Source organism: Typopeltis vanoorti, chromosome 25 (genome assembly GCF_054136105.1).
Source record: "Typopeltis vanoorti isolate ZY-2024b chromosome 25, IOZ_Tvanoo_1.0, whole genome shotgun sequence".
Classification (NCBI taxonomy): domain Eukaryota; kingdom Metazoa; phylum Arthropoda; class Arachnida; order Uropygi; family Thelyphonidae; genus Typopeltis; species Typopeltis vanoorti.
In genome coordinates, this window is record NC_143573.1 from 23,485,217 (window position 1) to 23,508,375 (window position 23,159).

The 23,159-nt window shown below is 35.2% G+C and overlaps 1 protein-coding gene across 1 annotated transcript in view; it reads right to left on the minus strand.

The window, feature by feature from the left end:
- The window catches only part of Abcd3 (ATP binding cassette subfamily D member Pmp70), a 602,827-nt gene that overhangs the window by 86,723 nt on the left and 492,945 nt on the right, over positions 1–23,159 (minus strand). The window contains exon 19 of the mRNA XM_090414763.1: positions 11,562–11,639. Within this exon, the coding sequence (XP_090270889.1) occupies positions 11,562–11,639 (78 nt within the window). The remainder of the gene's footprint in view (positions 1–11,561; positions 11,640–23,159) is intronic.

Here is a 23,159-nt window from a genome sequence, read left to right on the forward strand (position 1 = left end):
CAATAAATCTACAGGCCTAATTCTATTGACAGTTTACATTTTTATTCCCATAGGTGGGTGGGTAGGGGCCCAGTGCATTGCTTTGCCCAGGGGCCTACAATACTCTTAAGACAGTACTGCACAAAATTACTGCTCACAAATGAAAAACAACCATCAACAAATCCAAATCTTCCTTTGAAAGGGTCAACAGAAGAAACTACCTCCTGTCTAAACAGTGGCCATGCTTCTGGTCCCTTCCAAAGGACATTGTTAAATTGTGAATGAAACTACGTTGTGTAATTTATTTTTTTTTCATTCACATTTAACGTTGCTTATTATGTATTAATCATGATTTGTATAAAAATTATTTATTATTCCTTAATTTAGGATTACTATTTAAATATTTATTCTAAACTTAACCTACTATTAATTTATTAAGCAATAATATGTACAGAATTTATAATAACTAAAATATATAAGATGTAACGAAAAGTATTATTATAATTAATTTTATATGTAATGAAAAAGCTGATTAAGTAGCTCAAATATTCTGTTTATTTCTTATTTGTGAAAATTTAACGTTATGTAATCACTCATGTAGTAGTAGAGCATTGTATTACATTAGCGAAATGTTTGCGTTCATTTGTTGTCATGGAGACGCATGAAATAAACAAGCACGAGTCGAAGAGAGCGTGACCTTGGGACTGAAAGGAGAGGAAAAGATATAGAAGATTTTTAATTAGAGAGAAGAGAGGAAGTTTTTGCGGAGCAGAAAGGAAGGTAGGATACAAGCAAAGGAAGTGGAAGAAAATTATAAGTTCTCTAGGGCAGAAATTCATGAGAATAGTGTTTAAAAGTGAGCCAAAACATAGTAAATCATATACTTAGTTGCAAGTGAAGTCAGCTGTGTTGTAAAGGAAAATTAATGCCGTAACCGGATAAATAAAGAACTGGACATTCAATGGGAAATTCATTAGTTCCACTTAGTCTAGGATTACGTCTTAATTCTATGTTGCCCTGAGAAGAATTATGTTGAAATTAACTAGTTTGAGAAAAGTAAACATGGAAAGATATCAGTACCTTATTACTGTTGTTTAGAGTAGTGAAGCGCGATTAACAGTAGTTCAGTTAAAGCGTTGGAGAATGTTTATTAATGTGTTCCGCTAACGTAAATAAGTTAATTCATAAGTGTGCTCACAATTAATTGATGTATTGAAGATTGTATCTGATAAGAGTAGTCATACTTGTTTGTTTGTTCTAACATTAACATGTCTTCGAAGTTCAAAGTCCGGAATAAGATTGCATGGAATATTGTCTACCTTGATTAGTGCTTCCTGTGAATATTAAACATTAAGTACAGCTGATAGATATGTGGAGACTGATTAATTAAGAAGTTTAGTCTTATTAACTTGAGTTAAGAAAGCTTGTGATTTTGAAACTGTGAATTGTATGTGAAAGTTTAGAACATTGAATTGGCATGAGTGACTTAGCAAGATGTATTAAGTTGATTGTATTGTTTCATTTTAAAGCAGAATTCTTGTATTTGTTATATATATATCATATATTAAATGTTTTATTTTGTTAATCTAAATATTGTGTTTGCCTGAATTCCTTTTTATTGCACCGTTCATAAATATTCGAATCTTGCAGGAACCCCGAGTGGAATAGTAAATAATTCGGCCTAAATAAATGAGGAGACTGCTAACTTAATTAAAAATTGATCCTACTATTTTATATAGACTAATCTAAGAATAGGGTGGCACAGTATAATTATAAATTTCCCTACTTTTGGATCGGTGATCAATTTGCAATTAGTTGTTTTATTGATAAGAGTGACTTGAACCAAGATGGCGGATTTAGAACATAACATGAAAATGGAACGTCACGACAACATCACACAACTTCTCCTCACCTGTGCTCTCACCTCTCTTTCAACATCTGGAAAGTCACGGCACCTAAAGATAAAGTTGACTGCCTGGCAGCAGAGTATTATATGCCTTATTTGGTCTTTCTGCAAAAAGACATCAGAAGAATCTTGAGTAACCAAGATACCAAAATGACTTCTGGTTCCTGAGGGTATCTTCCCAAATGTACTAACCGGTTTTATATTGTTTCTACACTCATATATGTACTCAGCTATCATTTATCCCAAGCCTATGTCCAGCTTATTCTCAAAAAAGGACTGAGGTAAAATTCTGCCATCAAATTACTGGTCTATCACCCTTACCTCAGTCTTCAAAATAATGGATTTCTTCACTAATTAATACCCACTAGTATAGACTCTACTTCTCTAGATTCCAAGAAAATCACTTGGCTTAGATCACTCTCCTGGGGATGTGCAGCAGCTAGGTTCTCGTTCCTGCACCCTGTTAGTACCCATTAGGGGAAGCAAAAGCTGCTATCAACCAAATGCAAGTGATCAAATTAAACTGCTACCAAATTCCTGCCCTAAAGGAATTTAGGCCTGGGGCCAGGCCTAAAAATAATATCATTTAATATTGAAAGTTTCTCCAGTGTCAAGCAAGATCTCATTGCAAATCTTTGCAGAGATAATGATTTCACCATTACCGAACTCAATGCTGCCATAAACCTATTAAAACCTGGAAAATCTGTAGGCCTTGATGATATCTGTAATGAACAAATTAAACATTTTGGATCCAGGACTAAAGATTGGTTATTAAAACTATACAACACTTGCCTCAGAACCCAAAGGATGCCAACTGTCTGGAAGCATGCTAAAGTGGTGGCCTTTCTGAAACCAGGGAAAACTCCAACCGAAGCAAAAAATTACAGACCTATATCACTACTCAGCAACCTCTTCAAACTCTAAGGAACGATTAATTTTGAATGGGCTACAACCCCTAATTGAACCTCTGTACATCACAACAGACTGTACATCACAAATTCTCAACCTCACTCAATATATAGAAAATGGTTATGAGCAAAAACTAGCCACAGGAGCAGTCTTTGTATACCTAACTGCAGCATATGATACCATAAACCATCTCACACTCAGAAATAAAATATACAGAATAACTAGAGACTATCACCTTGTTCTCCTGATCCAATCACTCTTGGAAAACAGACACTTTTTTGTGGACCTGGGGGTAGGAAAAGCCGCTGGCATCCCCAAAAAAATGGAGTCACCAAGGAAGTGTGTTATCACCATTACTTTTCAACATTTATGTCAATGATCTCCCCATCTTTCCAGGAACCAGAAATTTTATCTATGCTGATGACCTTACCATAGCTACTCAATAAAAAAATTTCAAGTCCATTGAAACTACTCTATCATTGCCTTAAATAATCTAATCACATATTATAGCAACAATCAAAACCAAACCCCTTGAAAATCCAGACTGGCCTTTTCCACCTTAACAATAAGGAAGTCAACAGGAAGCTACAGATTTCTTGGGAAGGCTCTAATTTAGAACATTCCTAGAACCCGATCTATCTCAGTGTGACTCTCGATAGCACCCTTTCATATAAAACACACATAGAAAAAATGAAGGCAAAAATGACAATGCAAGAAACAACATACTAAGAAAGCTTACCTCCTCCAATGGGGTGCAGACCCTAACACACTGATATCTTCTGCCTTGGCCCTTTGCTATTCTTCTGCTAAATATGCCTGCCCAGTATGGTCCAGATCCTACCATGCTGAAAAACTTTACCCAGCATTGAATGAAAGCTGCTGCTTAATTACAGGATACCTGAAACCAACACCACTAAAAGACCTGTATACTTCGGTTGGTATTGCACCCCCTTCAAATTCGAAGATCTGCATTCTCAGCTGACGAAAGAAGCAGAAAAATGAATGATGAACGCCACCCACTATTTGGCCAAACCACAGTGCCCCAAAAACTAAGATAAAAAAAAATTGCTTTCTAGTAACTGTTGAATCTCCTAAAAACCCTCCAGAGACAAGACTTCAACAATGGCTTACACTATACCCTGAGAATAATACTGCTATTCCAAGAGCCGAACATCTTCCACGTGGTGCCTACTTGGACTGGAATACTTGGAAAAGCCTCAACAGACTTCAAACAACAGGATGCTGCAAACAAAACCTCATCAAATGGGGCTATCTCACTGGACCAGATAATTGTGAGTAATATAAAGTCCATGCACCTTCTTTCTTGTCCCTTTCTTCAATCACCTTGCACAAAAGAGGACCTTATATCCTGCACAGAAAGATCAGTTGATTTTGCAAGATACTGGAGGAACATCCGATCATATTTATTGTATATAATTTATGTATAGTTTCTGTCTTCATATTTTACTTATTATTCCCTGTATAATTCACCTCTCAACTTTAAGCTGTTCTCATTTGTAATGTATCCTAATCTGTCATAAATAATGCTGTACCACTTGTGTTTGGATACAAAATAAATAAAGATCCTCCAGTGGATATGCAGAAAGGTTTGAAGAAACATGAACATTTGCTCTTGACATGCTCAATTCCTGATAGAATATGGCATTGATACTTGTTCAGTAAATTGCAATATTTGCTGTACCTTCCACCCTCATAACTGGGTAACCATCATTCCCTCTGGTCATTCACTGCATGTCACGACAGACGTCTTCCTCTCTTCAAGCTTTTCCATTAATACAGGAGTGCCTATCTATTTTATTTTATGTAAATATCTATTCTATCACCTATCCACTCTTTATTCTATAAATAAATGACCTTTCATCGACCAATAATCATCTCCATGGTTTTGCTTATGACAGTGCACCTCATTCAATGAAGCCTGCAGCAGTGGTGGCCAGTGAAAATTTTAAGTGGGGGTGCTGCATATGAAAAAACTTTTTTCCTAATAAATAAATTTACATATTAAAAAATTGCTTTATTAAAAATATTTCATCCTCATCACGAACAAACACCAATAATAAAAGTTTTGTATCTCACAGAAATAACGAGCGCATGCATACAATTTATCTGTAAGTGACACTGCCCAAACGAACAGTGTCGGAATCACTTGTAACGTGCAATGACAAGCACAAACGAATATCGGCGTTAGATCACAGTGCATTTGTTTCATGTAACGATAATTGAATATAATTCTTTTCATATTTTCAACAGTGACACTCATCATAATTCAGCCTTGTATCTATAATAAATAAATATTATATGTTATTTTAACAAAATAAAATAAGATTTACAAAAAATAGTTCGCCCTCACCACGAACACGCACCAATAATAAAAGTTTTGTATCTCACAGAAATAAAGTGTGCAAGCATACGATACACTGCCCAAATGAGCAGTGTCGGAATCACTTGTAATATGCAATGAGAAGCGCAAACGAATATCAGCAAGTCTAGACGCAATTGGCCAAATGTGATAATTCCAACACTTCGTTAGATCACAGTGCATTTGTTTCGTAATCTAAAGCGTTAATCAAACAATTCCAATTATTAACTATTCAATTAATGTCAAAACATAAACTGTAACCTTTAACATGTTGTATTGCATTTATATAATGTTGTAAGCATTGTTATTATTTATAAACACAAACAAAATTTAATTTTCAATTTTTTCCTTGTGGGTGCTGCAGTGTCGCAATGGTTATGTATGAGCCGCCACTGCCCTGCAGTAAATAAACATTCCAAGCTTCAAGATCTACAATCAGTGCCTTATACTGATCTCCATGCCATTCTTCAATGGGGAAAGATAATCGGGCAGAAACACATGACAAAAAATCATTCTCAGCCTCTAGAGTACTAGGGAAATTCTTTTCTACTCAAGATTCTACTGCCTGTTTCCTTTTTTGTCTTTTATTCCAATTGATCTCAGTTCTCTGGAGAATTCCTCCTCACAAAGTATTCTCAAGAACTACATCTTCAAGATTTTCATGAAAATGTCAAAAGTTCCCTTCTTTTCTACACCAATAGGTAGAACAGAGGTTCTGCCACCACTTGTGTTAGAAATGAGTTATAAAAGTTTACAGATTTTTTTCTTTTAGGAAGTTAAATTTCTTTATAAGCTAGAATTACTGACTTTATTATTTTCATTCCGAAAAAAAGGAGGAAAAAGCATTTCATTTACTAACAAGCTCAAAGTAACAGGCTATATGAGATTCAGTCCACGACACAGTCTGATTGGCTCAGAAGCTGATCAGCAGAGGCATGATGCTTATTACTGTTTTTGATGAATGAGCAAATGGCATAAGATTTGAAATTGAAAAAGTATCATATAAGGAAATCTTTTCACCACTCCTTAATGTGTGTCCATTTGTACTTAAATTGCTATATCCTTTAAGCCACTACATCATCATCACATATGCAAATAAAAAAAATTCAAGACTGACTAGAGTACAATAGGATGCTTTCCTTATTACTACCAGATGTGTTCTAGCTTATAAGCTCATCATAACACATGTTTATTTTTGGAAAGCAGATAGTTGACAACAGGTATCATGTAATAACTAAAATATGATACCTGTTGTCAACTATCTAACTATTGTTTAACTACTGTTTCCACTTTTTATGACAATCTCATCCACAAAAAGATTGGAGATATGGATATGTACATAACACACACCTCCATCCTTTTGTGGATGTAACTGTCATAAAAAGTGAAAACAGTAATTAAAGATTTTTTTGGATTTGCATGTATATATCAACTAAATTGATGATTCAGCGCATAAAGTAGAATCATCAAGAAACAATGCACAGGTTGTACAGATTTGTATACAAAGGCACTATATTGGTAAGATAAAATTATACAAAGAAAAAAATAAACTGCAGCCATAGTATTCAACACTAAATATGAGGCTAATCTACTTGAATGGTAGGCAGTCTCAAGCAGAGTGATGTGGGAAAATATCAGAATGGGGAACTGGACAATGAAACTTATTTGTGCCTATGGTTCCACAGAAGGTTCTACTAAGGTAGAAGTGGAGGAATTTTTTGAGGCTTTAGAAAAAGCAACTGACACAATGAAAAGGGAAAAGTTGGTCCTTGTTGGGGATCTAAATAGCAGAGTAGGAAATGATTGTGAGACATACAAAAATATTTTGGGAAAATTTTGAGAAAAGAGCAAAGCTAATAATAATGGCAAATATCTTTTGAATTTCTGCTCAGGACTTGTTATTACTAACACCATGTTCCAACATAAAAATGTGCACAAATTCACATGGAGAGAAGAGGCAAGGAATAGGAAAAGTATCATTGACTATGGTATTGTTGATAGTCATGGTTTCTTCCTGGTGCAGGACACCAGAGTGAACGGAGGATTTGAAATTGGAAGTGATCACTATTTAGTCTTGAGCAAGATAAAATTGAATTTCATATTGAAAAGAATAACATGTAAGAAAGTTTTAAAGCGAATAAAAGTTAAGCAGCTCTCAGATGTGAACTGTAGACTAAAATACACAAAGATTATTGAAGAAAAAATGAAAGAGTTTGAGAACAGGTATCAAACCTTGGAGATTCAGTGGCAAACTCTGAAGAAAACATTGATTTTGCCAGAGAGGCATGTGGTGAGGTTGTCTGTAAGGATAAAAAAATCAGAACTCCCTGGCGGACACAGGAAGTTAAAGAGGCAGGGAAGGAAAAGAAGAAAGCATATCAAAAGTTCCTGACAAATAAGTCAACTTGTGCTCTTTGAGAATATAGAGACAAATGCAAGAATGCTAAACACTGTGTAAAACTATCTAAACAAGTCATGGGAGGACTTTGGCAAGAATATAGAAAATAAATATCAAGAAGGTGGCAAAATATTCTGGAGGTTGTTGAAGAAGCTTAAGAATGGAGGAAAGAGTGCTGTAAAAGGAATTAGAGATGATAAGGCGACATGAAAATGGGAGAAAAAGATATCCTTGAAGTATGGAGTAATTACTTCGAAAAATTGCTAAATGAAACAAGCAGTGATAGCACAGTGGTAAAAAACACTCAACAGGCATACAGTCAGGAATACATATCCACACTTGAAGTAGAAAAAGCCATCAAAGGCTTGAAATGTGGAAAGGCAGCAGGAGTAGATGATATTCGACCTGAAATGCTGAAGTATGGTGGTATAAAAGTCTTACAGTGGCTGCATTGCATAGTTCAGAAAGCCTGGACAAAGGGACGAATTCCCGATGATTGGAGTAGAGCTCTTATAGTACCCATATATAAAAAGGGAAATAAAACTGAATGTGAGAATTACAGAGGTATTTCCCTACGAGTGTTCCTGGCGAGATCTATGCAAGTATACTTGAGAAACGGTTGAGAAGAATTGTGGAAGAAAAGCTTGGTGAAGAACAAGCTGGGTTCAGGCCAAATAGAGGCTGTCAGGATCAGATCTTCGCTTTACGACAAACAGTCGAGAAATCATGGGAATATAACAAAGATCTGTATTTAAGTTTTGTCGATCTGGTAAAGGCATATGACAAGGTGCCAAGAGAGAAGCTATTCAATACGCTACAGTTATGGTGTCAATGGAGCAATATATCAAGCAATACTTAGTCTTTATTTGAGTTGTAAGTCAAGTTAGAACTGAAGGAAGTACAGGAAGATGGTTTAATGTTAAATCTGGTGTGAGACAAGGATGTACATTATCTCCTCTGTTATTCATTATCTATATGGATCACATTATGAAGGAAAGTGGTATTAAACATGATATCAAAATTGGAGATGTTAATGTCAGCTCTTTGCTGTATGCGGATGATGTTATATTTCTAAATAAATCCGCTACAAGCTTCCCTGACTAAATTGAATAACTGTTATAATAGATATGGTATGAAGTTCAGCATTAAAAAGACAAAGACAATGAAAATAGGCAGAATTGTTGAAAATGTCAACTGCATTGCAAACGGACAGCCTGTGGAATAAATAAAATGTTTTAGCTACTTAGGCACGATTTTTAGTGAAGATGGTAAATTAAATATGGAAATAGACAACAGAATCAACAAAGCTGGTATGGTAGGAAGTTAACTGAATAAATTCATATGGAATAAGAGAGAAATTAGTCGGAACACTAAATTAGCTCTATACAAGATAGTTTTCAAACCAGTTTTAACTTATGGATCTGAGAGCTGGGTCAGAAGTAAAACACTTGACCAAAGACTAGAAACCGCAGATATGAGAGTCCTGAGAAAGATTAGAGGCATGAACAGATGGCATGAATGGCAATATCATATTAAAAACGAGGATATTAGGAAAGAACTTGACATTGTCAGCATCCAAGAATGCGTTAGCAGAGCTAATCTCAGGTGGTATGGTCAGTTAAACAGAATGGGTGAGGAAAGATTAGCAAAACAAGTATTCTCTGCCAGGTTGGCAGAAAAATGACCCAGAGGAAGACCAAGATATAGGTGGATTGATATGGTACAAAGTACCTTAGACAATAGAAATATAAGATTTGTTAATGTTGGGGTCATGACAAGTAACAGACTGATTTGGAGGAAAATTGTAGATAGCAGGTTAGTAATGATATAAAGTTTTCATATCCTGTACACCCCCTTGAGGGTACATGACAGGAATTTGATGATGAAAATACACAAAACAAAGGAAAATCACGATCAGTTGTACAGTGATTAAAGAATGCAAAAAAAAAAAAAAAAAAAAATTACAGGAAAAAGAATAAAGGAAACTCACAGAAATAAAACAGAACAAAAGAAAATTCTGGGAAATAAATGAAAGAAATTGCAGGAAACAGAACAAAAGAAATGGTGGTAAATTGTACACTTTATGACAATAAAGCATAAAGGACTGGCAGGAACTACACAAAGCATATGAAATGACAACACGGAAAGCATAAATGCAAATAATAATAGGAGACATAAGAAAGAGCTAGAAGAGTGTGAAATTATAAAAATCTAGAATTAACATTTAAAATAAATACACTTACCTGAAATCTTCAATAATGAACTAAATATGTGCATACAGTAAAAAGGTAGGTATATGCAATTAAAATAAAAAATGTAAATCAAAAAGTAAATCAGATATAGATTTTTTTAACTAACAGAATTTTTTACAATTCTAAGAGAGCGGTATCAATTTATGCCAGCTGTACATCACTTGGTGTCTGTCCAGTCTCTTAGCTGACACTGACACCAACTGTGTATCACATTCCCCTACTTCTTAAACTGAATAATAGAGACTATGTGTGGACCACACATAGTCAATGTGTTGTCCGTTTTCAGGTTATTTTTTATTTTAATGGTACAGACTGCACACATCTGATTTATTATGAAGATTTCAGGTAAGTGACATAAGCTTAAAGTCGTATAACACTTCAAAATTTAAATGTTACTTCTAAATGTTTACAATTTCATTATCTTCTAGTTCTTTCTTCATATCTCATATTATTGTTTTCATTTGTACTTTTCATGTTGCCATTTTGTGTATATTATATATGGTTCCTGTCAATCCTTTGTGTTTCATTGTCATTGCATGATTTTATGTCATTTTCATTGCTCTGTTACCAAAAATTTAATTTATGTTTTTTTGCAATTTGTTTGTTAGTCCCATGATTTTTTTTATTTCTCTCTCTTTCCTATTGTTCTGTTTCTGGTGATTTCCTTTATGCTTTTGCAGTTCTTGTTGCATTATTAATCATGATTTCTTACAATTTCCTTTGTTCTATTTCCTGCCCTTTTGTTTCTTTTTGCACTTTTTTTTTTGCCTTGTTTCTTTTTGCACTTTTTTTTTTGCCTTGTTTCTTTTGACTTCTTTTACCTTATTTCTCATGATTTCTTTTGTATAATGGGAACAGAGTGTTTATGGGGGGGGGGGGTCTGTATTTTTACTCTAAGTTCATTATAGCAAAACTTGGACTACAACAAATAATGTCTCTGGTTCCTATGGGAATACCATAATATCAATCATCAGATTGATGATAAGAGGCATACTTAATGAGAAAGTGATGAAAGCATGTTTTCCAACTGTGAAGATAAAAAATGTTAGCAAAGATGTAAGTTTGCAGAAGAAAGAGTTAATGGTTTTTTAGAAGAAAGAGTTAATCATTTTGGCAGGGACAAAATGAGTTATGCCATTAATAATTTGAAAGGTGAGAAATACAATGAGAGAAAATATGTTGGAAGAAGCAAAAATGAAGAGTAAGAAAGTAAAGACTGTGAGTCTGCTGCCTCGGTATGACAAGAAAGAATTGAGAAGTGCCATGATTACTAATAAGTCAATAAGAAGATTGTGCAGGAGGAATGGTATGCAGTTTATTTATACAAAAAAAATTTGTCCTATTTGGTTGAGGGAATGGCATATTTTCTCTATAACCAACAAGCTTTGGGTTCCAATCCCAGTGAGGACATGGATGTTTTGTGAATCTTTTAGGTGGAAGAAAATTAATTTCAATGTCTTGAATGAGAGCACTGTCCGCTAATAAGCAGGAGGCTTGAAGTGGCTTTAAAAAAGTGCCATGGTTAATGTCAAGTGTGGAGTTCCCAGTTTATCTAACTCTTAGCCTATTTGGGTAGCAATATTTAGGATTGGCATGTGATTCTTATTGTATTAATTGTACACAGACAGCAAATTTCCATTGCCATAAGATTATATACTCTGACTTGTAACATAAAATATATTTAAGATTAAAGGATTATCCTTAATATAGTAATATATATTTTAAAGTGAATAATACCTCGCCTAGAATCCTGAATAATGAACTTTTTCCACATCCATTAGGTCCACACACCAAAACATTAACTCCAGATTTCACCTGAATAAATACAAAGTAAAAGTAGAATTATCGATTCTGGATATTCATGTGGACTTAATAAATTTCATAAACCATCTCAATTAATGTGTTTCACTTGCCAGTTCTTTACAAAATATTTTGTCATAATATACCATAGTAGCAGGCCATTCAATATTACTTTTCAAAATAAACAGAACAGTTCTCTTTTAAGGACACATACACAAACACACAGACTGTGTGTGTGTGTGTGTTCATAACATCAATATCAGAAACTGTCTATTGCTATCACCTCTTTTCAAATTCAGTTTACTTATAACATAAATTGAAAGCCAAACGGCTATTTTTCTGGCATCCTTAATAATAATTAAGGGGATTTTCTAGCATCCTTAATATTATTATTAAGGATGCCAGAAAATCCCCTTAATTATCAGTTTATGTTGAAGACGACATTAATTATACACCAGGACATTCTGATAATCTATAATAATCATACACTGACCAAAAATCAAATGGGACTATATCTTGTCTAAATGTCCTTATAAAAAGAGAATTTAGTGGTTCCTTAACATCTTTCATGAACATTCCTCCTTCTCTTGCCTACATATCCATTCACACTTCAGCTCGTCATTCCTCACAATAACATGGCATTATTGAATGTCATCTTTCATGAGTTTATATTATCTGTTTCTCATCTGAACTGCTTCTAAAAGAAATTTCTACAATCAAAGAAACAACCATTCTGAACAGTTACAGCCCCCAAACAATGGAGAAGAGTACAAATGTTTTTCCTCCATCCTCTATTAGAAGAGATGATTCACATAGAATTTCCACCCCGTATATTAAAGGCATCTCAGAATGCATTTCTCGTATCTTCAAGAAATTTAATATCTCCACCACTTTCAAGCTTATTAATTCAATCAGCTCTCCGATACATCTCCAAAAGATGAAAGGACACCTCCTTAGTGCATCTGGAAGAACAGTACTTTACACCCTTTGATTGGAAAAAATCTGAGTCCAATTCTCATCGTGATGAAAGGAATCTGAATATACAAGCATTTTCAATTGAAGCCAATCTCATAAACGAGTAGTAGAATTTTTTTTCACTCATAAACATGGGTTTTTCATCCTGCCTACAGGCAAATCAACCAAGAGAATATACACATAATTTATAGACAAAATATACTATTGGTGATGGGCAATGGACGGAGTTGTATGTAGTTGAAGGTGAGTTCCTGGACTCTTGGAAGTGCAACAAAATAAAGTTCCACCTGTACTGCTACATGGGACTAAATCTTGTCTAAATGTCCTCATAAAAAGAGAATTTAATGGTTCCTTAACATGTTTTTCATGAACATTTCAAATAATGCATGGGACTGAGTACACTCTGGTCCCATGTACTATTCGTTATTCTACTTGGGATAAATGGATCCTTTAGAATGACATCAAATTATTACACAGATGTTTCCATAAATATACATTTCTCAAAGAAAGTTCTAAAGTCCTTCTGTATTGCCCAAATATGAACTTTAATGATGGACTTCCCATACCAAAAATCTAGGAAATTATTATTAAGAACCATGTTTTTTTTTTTGTAAAAAATTTCATCACATGTGCACACTTCATTTGATCCTAATAGTATCAGTTTTCGCTTGCCTGTCTTTTAACTGCATGCCAAAAAGAGATTCCATTCTTCATATATCTTCACTGTTGTTTCATTTTAATTTCAAAGTGTAATACAGTGATGATGATTCACAATACATGAAATGAAATATCTGTAGTTTAATCAAGTTTTAATTATATAATTTTTCAATTGTGTCTATATGTGACCTTAGTATAATAATTAATAATGGACAGTTATCCCTCAATCAACATGATTATCTTTAGGTGGTAAGTGAATTTCATCATCAAAGTGTGAACCCAATGCTCCACTTGCTAGAGGCTTGAAGTGGATTGAAAATCTTCCATTTTTGGTCTTTAGAGCAGGATTTCTGGAGTATACTGATTCCTGATTTATCTGCAAAAATGTTTTACTGCACCAAACCAAAGGTTATAGCAATACTCAAGGTAATAATAAATAGTGATAAAAAATAAATTAATGATATATAAATTAAGTAAATTTTAAAAAATAAAGTTAAGCAATGTAGTATCTACATATAAACAGAGTTTATAATCAAATGTGTTCGTATAAATGAATTCTTTTTTTTTTTTAAGTTAAAAAGTTTAAGCAAATTGTCGAAGTCTGATAAGACCTGCTAAGCATAAATGGTTCAGCCAATTCCTTTTTCAAGAGAATTGCTTGTTGTTACACTTAGGTGGGTTATCACTCCTCAGTAGATAAGAACATTATAGATGACAGTGACCTGAGGAGCCTAGCAAGAACAACTTCTCTCTTCTATTCATATGTTGACTCCACTGCGAAAGCTTAATTTCAGGCTTAATCTGATGAAATTTGTTTGTCGGTGCTTCCTGCCATGATGACTACCACTGGCTAATTAGCTTTGATATTATGTGGAAAAATAATATTAAACAGTATGTGGAAAAAATATATATGCTGATCTGGCAGCAGTATCTGCAGTCTCATTTCCCTTAAATTTAATGTGGCTAAAGATCCAGCACAAATGAACATCAAAATTAAGGATCTTTATTTTGTACAAAAATTGAAGATCCTCAAAAATCACTATATTTGGATTGTATAAAGAAGAGGAAACAGCATGCAAGGAACTAAATGAATCTGTATAAAGGATACACTTTTGGTAGTGGTATTCTTTTATATGTACAAGACCAAGTTGAATAGCATGCAACTCTGTTATATAATTACTGCAATCAAGTGAAATCTGATTGGAGATAATAAAGTTAGAAAAATCAGCAGAACAACCAAAAGAGGTCTCAAATCTTGAACCATCAGTATAGATGGGCAAGAATTCATCTTGCCCATCTATATAGAGCTAATCTTATGCATTATAGAGCTAATCTTATAGAGCTTATAAGATTATAGAGCTAATCTTATGCACATTAAACAATTGCAGGTAGACAGCTGGAAGAATGCTATAATGTGCGGTGATTGTAACATCAACATTTACACCAATAACTAGCACAATCTCTTTTACACACAACACCAAAGGGACAAAGGCATCTCACATGTATAAATATTGAGCTTCCCAACATAAAGAAAAAATATTAGTCCAAGTTAAATGTTCTGGAAGACACTTTATTTTTAGAACTTGGTTAACAGACAACTGTTTCGAAATGACAGAGCAGGTTCATTTGCTTTGACATAAAGTCTTTGAATGGGCGATGTGTGAGAAGCACCAGTTGCTATTCATACATCTATTCCCATAATCATGGAATAATGGAAATATTTATGAAGAGAGAACAATTCCGTGTTTGTCCAGTTCAGACCTATCAAGCATGTGCAAAGATGTCCTGGCAAAGGTTGGTCGATTGGTAGAGCCTCTGCTACTAATGGTTCAGTTAAGTAAGTTTGAGCGCAGTTAGTAGTTGGAAGGGGACCAATCGTTCGATGCTGTTGGCACACTCTCCCTCGATGAGTCTTTGGACTCCCTGGAGGTGTCAAATAATAATAATGTCTGAATAAGTAAGGAACTAGATAAAAACAGAGATCTGCAAGTTGTTGAACTGTGTAATGCAGACAATAGACAAGAGTATAAAAATGAGCATGCAGTAACTTATTATGTCTGTACTCAAATGCTAGGAGCATCAGAAACAAAGAAGTAGAGTTTGCTGCCTTGGTTAATATATTGGGACCTCATACTGTAGGCATTAGTGACGCCTGGCTATCAGAATCAAACATATAACTGGTATCAAGTGTAAAGGGTACAGTATTTTTAGGAAGGATAGACAAGATAGGAGAGAAGGAGGTGTGCTACTAATGATATCAGATGACTCGAATCCAGTTAGAGTTCAGACCTATAGCTGCAATAATAGTAACAGTTTTTTATGTGGTAGTGAATTTGAAGCCATTCTGGTGAGGTGGAATCTAATATGACCTTAACAAGATTAAATACATAGTGGTGTGTTGTTACAGACCTGATGGATCAGTTGCTAGTGACAAAGAAATGCATCGCCAAATAAATACAATAGGTGCAAAATGAGTAATCATAATGGGAAACTTTGTTCAAAATTCCCCATTATGATTACTCTTTTTTTGTAAAATCACATGAAAAGAATGAAAGTGAATTTATTAAGAAGTTGCAAGACATCTTACTCAAGCAGCATGTGACAGAAGGAACCTGTGGTCAAAGCGTGTTAGATCTGATTATAAGTGTCAGAAGGGGGGGGGGGTCAATCAAAGATGTAACTATTCTGCCTCCGAATGGTGACAATGATCATGCAGCACTCACATGGGAAGTGGCCAAGTTTTGAATGTTCCATTCAGAAAAGGTTGGAGGAAATAATGGCCACCTGAGGAGTATGCTGGATTTGCACCATGGTATCAATTGTTGGATGAGAAGGATATCGACAGCAAATGGGAAGTGTTCAAATAACCCTTAAATGATGCAATATCAGAATGTGTCCTAAAGTTTGAAGAATAAATAGAGTCGGAGTGAAATGGATGCATAATCTAATTAAGCAAGAGTTTCATGAGAAAAAAAATGATGTGGAAGGTATACAGTGCGCATAAGGTTCAGGTATGGAAAGATAAGTCCAAGTAGGAAAATTTACTGGCTCTGCAAGTAAAAGACAACCAAAAGAATTCTGTCATTATGCTGCAAGTAAAAGAAAGAATGAATTTGAAAGAATAATTCTACTTAATGCAGATGGTATGCAGAAGAAGTTGTTCAACTAATGAGTAGCCATTTTGCTAAAAGCTATAAGGGTGAGTTCAGTGGTGTATGCAACACTGAACTCACCCTTATCTCTTCACTGTATAAGGAAAAAGTATGAGTGTACTAATGCTGTTGCACAAACTGATGGGATATCAGCAGGAATGCTAAAAGAGTGTGTGTTCAGCTGAACTGACTATTCCTTTGACTAGGCTATATAATCTGAATCTCAGAACAGGGAAGATTCTGCAAGAATGGAAAGAATGTATAATAATCCCGTTGCACAAGAGTGATGCAAAGACCAATGTATCCAACTATTGACCAAACAGTATCTCAGAAGTGGTTGGTGAGGTGTTTGGAAGAGTTAGTTAGGGCTCACATTCAGAAATGGGTTGATGGAGAATTGGCTACTTTGCAATAACTCATTCGTTTACTAAGAGAAGGTCATATTTTAGGGACTTGCTCACATTCTATAATACATGCTACCACTGAGTTAGATGCAGGGAATGGATATACCATGATACTTTTGGATTTTGCTAAGACTTTTGACAGAATACAGCATAGAAGGCTGTTGTTTAGTTGGAGAATATGGGATTCTATTATAAACTATTGGAATGTAAAAATGAGAATTCTCACTCTGGTTCAAATTAGAATGTGAAAAATGATATCAGGAAAAATGATACAGGATGGTTGGCTAACAGGTATCAAAAATTCATGTATGAGGGATGTGAATCTGCAAGATTCAAGGTAGCCAGTGGTGTACCACAAGGATCAGTTCTTGGTCCATTGTTATTCAATCTGTACATTAATTGACATGTGACATATAACTATTTGTTGATGATGCAAAGATAGGTAGGGTAATCAGGAGTGCTGCTGTACAGTACAGTGTTGTACAGTACTTGCAAAATGATTTGAATAGGCAGAAATTGTGGGCATGTGAAAATGGCTATCAGTTCAATGTTAATAAACATAAAGTTATGAATTTAATGTGATTAGATATCCAGTGTCGCATTATATTGGTGGGATTATGCTAGAAGAAACTGATCAGGCTAGGGATCCTGGAGTTTTCGTACAGGAAATTGAAGTAGTGTCATATAGCAAAAATTCTAAATAAAACACAGAGAGCAACTGTAATGCTGATACAAACCTTGAGATGTAAAGATAAGAAAGTCAGTAAGCCTCTTTATAAGGTCATGATAAGATCTCACTTATCCAGAAGACCAGATGTGCATGCAGGTCTGGTCTGCTGGTTTCCGTGATGATCCTGATACAGTGGAGAGAGAATCTGAAAATGAGAATTCTCATTCAAATTAGAATGTGGAAAAATGATATCAGGATTGTGGAATACTGATTATGAAGACAGATTGAAAATTCATAGGCTGCAGACACTAGCAAACAGGAGAAAGGTGATATGAGTGAATGTTACAAACTTTTTTAAGGTTTATACAGAATTTCAGTAAATGGAATTTTTTATTTTATGGAGTGTGAGGAAGGATGTGAGGGTATCCTGTCAAGAAGGATGAATAAATGCTGACATGAAGATGGTGAGGACTAGATTTTTCTCTCATAGATAGTGTGTGATTGGAATGGACTGCCATTAGATAATGTGTGCGCAAGTAACATGAATGAATTCAAGAACAGGTAGTATGACAGCTGTAGCGAATAGTATGGCCTCCCTCAATAAGTTCCAGACTTCCTGGAGATCTCTCTTAATAATAATAAATAATAATAATCAAGCTTTCACTATACAAGTGCACAATAGAGGCAGAACAAGGACCATCAGTCTGCACACCATTCTAAAGATGATAGTGTGTGAAGGACATTTACTGCTCTGCAGTTTTCCCTAAGTTGACAATTGTGATCTCATCTCATCTCATCTTCCTTATACCCTCTTTTACCTTGCGGTGTCGAGGGTCCATTGATCATCGGACCTCACTCCGTTTACAGGATAAGGTGGTCAGCCTTATGCCCCCATGTATCCTATGGCCTGTAGTGTTGAGTTCTCAAGGCCAGTTTGCCTGCTTTGCGGGATGAAAAACCCCAGAATAAACTGGGGAAAAAACCCTGCTGTCCAAGCCCAAGACTGGCTAACTTGGCTATGGCTGAGGAAGATCCTTCAGCTCCTCAAGTCACCGACGGGAATCGAACCTAGGACACTCCTTCCCCAGGCATATGGTTGCGAAGCACATAGCCACTAGGCTAACCGCGTGGACAATTGTGATTCCATCAACAAACCTGGCCTCTGGTACAAATGGATGGAATAATACTTTGTCCCATTCTGAAATTAGGATCTAGTGAAGAATACATTTCAGTGGAAGTGTACACACTGATACTTTTTTTCTACTGAAAATCAGAACCATTACTAAGATCCCATGAAAAGACATGATTGATTGCTTGTTGAAGTTGTTTTGGATTAAAATCATGAGTAATTGAAAGTAGTGACAGTAATAACTTGGCAGTAGTGACAGTAAATTGTGAAGCCATCAACATAAAGAGCATTGTCTATCGTGGGACGTTCTTCTGTGATTGAATTAACTTTGATAGCAAACAGTATCATGCTTAAGGCAATCTTGGAGAATACCCATTTCTTGATGGCATAGCCAAGACAAGTTAACCATGCCTGCTCATTGGAGCAAATTGTTAGGGCATTATGTTTAAGGTTTCTGATGGCCTCTAGTTTTTGTGTTAGATGGTGGTACGAATTTTTATGTATGTATTGGCCGGAGTGTATAGGTCTGCGGCAGATTGTGAATGAAAGGCAGCCTGAGGGAAGGTGTGTGACAAGTGTCTGGAAAAGGAAGGGAGTTATTGTTTTCAATCTGGATGGTGAATTGGATACATTCGTGTTGTTTATTCAGGTGGTTTAGAAATGTAATTTAATGTTTTGTGGCCATGAGGGCCAAATGGCAAAAATATCAATATATCTGCGCAAGACATTGGGTTTTAGAGGCTTGCTGAAACTAGAGGTCACTGCTTGAAGTGTTTCATGGAAAAGTTAGCTAAGGGGGAAGCAAGTGGTGAGTCCATGGCCATACCTTCTTTTTGTAATTAAAAATTATTTGGCCACATGAAATACCCAGAGCAAAGTACATGGGCAAACAGCTCAGATATGTTGATGATATTCTCACCATTTGGCCATACGGCCACAAAACATTAAATGCATTCCTAAGCCATCTGAATAAACAACATAAACATATCCAATTCACCATCGAGATTGAAAACAACAACACTCTTCCTTTTCTAGACACTCTTGTCACACATCTTCCATGTGGATGCCTCTTCTTCATGGTCTATCACAAATCTACACACAGGCTAATGTGTGTACATAAAAATTCATACCACCATCCAACACAAAATCTAGGGGTCATCAACACTCTCAAACACAGAGTCCAATAATTTCCTCCAGTGAGCAGGTGCTGAACAAAGAATATGAAATTATTAGCCAAATGTTTGTAAAAAATGGCTACAATAAAAAAAAAAGTTCGAAAGATCCTAAACATAAATACCATGGTAACTTCTTATTTGCAGGTAGAAATTAATTTGCCACATGAAATACTCAGAAAGAAGTACATGGGCAAAGAGGGCTGTGATATCAGATGAAAATATGTTCTGTGTGAGAAGAATAGTATCTTTGATTGGGACATTAATGAAAAGAATAGTTATGTCAAAGCTGACTAATAGATCGTCATTGCTAAATGTGATGTTTTCAATTTTGTTAATGAAGTGTTGTGTATTTTTTTTATGTAGAAGGGGAATGACTTACCAACTCCTTGAGTGCAGCCACCAGTTTCTTGGCTAAGTGACAATTGGGGCTATGAATTCCTTGAACTATCAGTCATAGTGGTGTATTTATTTTGTGTATTTTAGGCAGGACACAAATTTTGAGAGCACAGGCATAATGCAGTAATAGCTTTTTAATTCTTTCCTCTGGCCACGTGATCACTAACCTGATAAATTCAGTTGTTTTCTTTTGGATGTGTTTTGTAGAATTGTAGTTAACTGGTACGTGTTGTGGTTAGATATCAATTGGTTCGTTTTTTTAAGGTATGCTATACACTCGAGAAATGAGGGTAGCATTGCCTTTGTCTGCCTTGGTAATAATGATTAAACTGCAACTTAGTTGTTTATTAGCATTTAGTATGATGAATGTTTCTCTGCATTTTATTGGCTATAATGGAGGGAAGAGATTTTAGACCCGTTTCAATGTGGGATATGAAGTAGAGTTTTTTTAATGACCTTGGTGCAGTAGTATAGTTTAAGCCTTTTTGCAAAAGCGAGAGTTCTCCATCATTAAGGTTGTAGCTGATGTATTGATAACTTGGCTCTGGTCTGTTGGTTGCTACTTAGTTTACTTGTTTGTTAATTCACTTAGTTCACTTGTTAATTAATTTGTGTATAAGTTTTTTTTTTTATTTTATTTTTTAAAAGAGGTCAGGCAAGGGTAAACAGTTAACAAAGCATTTAGATTTACCTTACTTTTGTGTAGTGTCATATAACTTGTCTTGTGCATATGTCTTTTCCTGATGATGACCTCAATATGGAGGTCGAAACATCCAGTGTTATTTTCATAATTCATTTGGAGACACAGCTGCCAGAAGGGAGAGAAATGAGTACAGAAAATGAATCTGAGCAAGTAAGAAGCAATGTGAAAGAGCAGAAGAGTAAGGAAGGAGAGATTAAAGTGGTGCTTATGAATGAATAAGTGGGTAGCATGAGTATAGAGAATGAGAGAACAAGTGTGCAAGACAAACAGGGAAAAAAGGAGACTCAGGGTGGAAAAGGGACACAGCATGAGAAAGGTTGATGCTCCAAAAGATGTGAATGCATGTGTAGACAAAAAGGGAAGGGAATGACCTAGGATACAGTAAAACTTGTTGAATTTAAAGAAGGTTCAGGAATAAGTAAGGAGAAAAAGAAATGGCTTGAGTATTAGTGGTATCAGTGAAACCTGTTATAGATCCAGTAATGAGCTGTTATGTTTGTATACAAATGCTAAAAGTATCAGAAACAATGTATATTTCATTTCCATTGTTTCTGATACATTGAGTTTGTTCACTCAAAAATTGTTGGAATAAGTGAGACATGACTGGATGAGAATGACTTCCTGACAGTAACAAAGATGGAAGAGTATGATATCATTCATGAAGATAGAAAGAGAAAAAAAAAGAGGTAGAGTGCTATTGATGATAGAAAAAGAGTTACATCCATACAAGATAGAGATGCAAGAGGCAAATAGTAGCAGGTGGTTTTGAGGCAGTTGGTATGAGATAGAGGTGAACAGAATGAAATACTTTGTTGGATGTTGATATAGAGCTGGTAAAGTGGAGGGTAGTGGAAATTAACCATGCAAATGGGAAAAGGATGATCATTTGGGGTGATTTTAGTTACAGCAACATAGACTGGGATGACGATATATAGCAACAGGAAGTAAAGAAAATGACTTTCTTGAGTTTTTGAGGGAAAATTACCTCAGACAATATGTAATAGAGGGTACACGAGGACTGAGAGTCTTGGATTTGGTAAACTCATCAGATGTTATTATAAATGAGGTTTCAAATCATCTTCCAGTTAGTGAGAGTGCTCATGAAGTGATTGCCTAGGTGATTCCAAACCCCATGTGAGGACTTCAATGATGAAAAGATATATGTGGAACTAAGGCTGGTGACTATGAGAAGCTTAGGAGACTGCTTGGAGCTGTAGCATGGAATGAGAAGTTGGGTGGAAAGAAAATCAATGTTGCTTGGGTGATATTCAAGAACTATGTAGTAGAAGCGATGTCTAAATATTCTAAAGTCAGAAGGTTAATAAGGTAGGTGTGAAATGGATACATAAAGAGATTAAGCATGTGAGACAGGAAAAAATGCATTATGGAGGCGATATAAGAAGAATGGTAATAAAAATTCCATGAGGAATACAAAGAACAGGTGAGGAGGGTGACTCAGATGGTAAGGGCAGAAAAAGTTCAGTAAGAGCAGCAGTTAGTTAATAAAGCAAAAAAAAAATCCTAGGAAGTTCTTTCAATAGGTTGCCAGCAAAAATAAGAATGATTATGGTTGTATGGGACTGATTGGAGAAAATGGTATAAGGACTATTGCTGTGGAGGATATTTCTTTCTTTTAGGGTTACACGGTGATCAGCACTCATATTTGTAGATTTAGGGACTCAAAAACACACGTGTTGAACAGATTATTTTATTAATTACAAATAAAATAAAACTTGACGTTTCGACCTCTATATCGAGGTCATCATCGGAAGAATACAACTGTATGCAGAACCAAGCTACATGCTCATGCTTTCTATACCAGTAAACTAAATCTACGTAGTTAATAAATCTTTTTTCTAGCATGACCTCTAGTGATAGAAAAAAAAAAAAAAAAAAATATATATATATATATATATATACATACACACATTATAAATAGATAAATGCAACTACAATAAACTGTTAGAGTCCTCATGTATTAATATTCTGAATAGTTACAAAATGATTTCTTTCAGTTGCTATTGAATGTTCTAAACACTTCACCAAGTCACCAGGTTGTCTTCTTGTAGTGGGAATTTTTCTAATGCTAGTTTAGGATGTTATACAGGTTGTAGATGGGTCCTCCACATTCTTGAAATGGTGAGGCCATCATTTTTGTTGAGATTTGGGTTGTGTTTGAGCATTTCACAAGACTCTTTAAATTTTCTCTTAAACCAGGTTTTGGTGCGGTGTAGGGACTTGGTATTTTTCCAGTCAATTCTATGGTATGTTTGG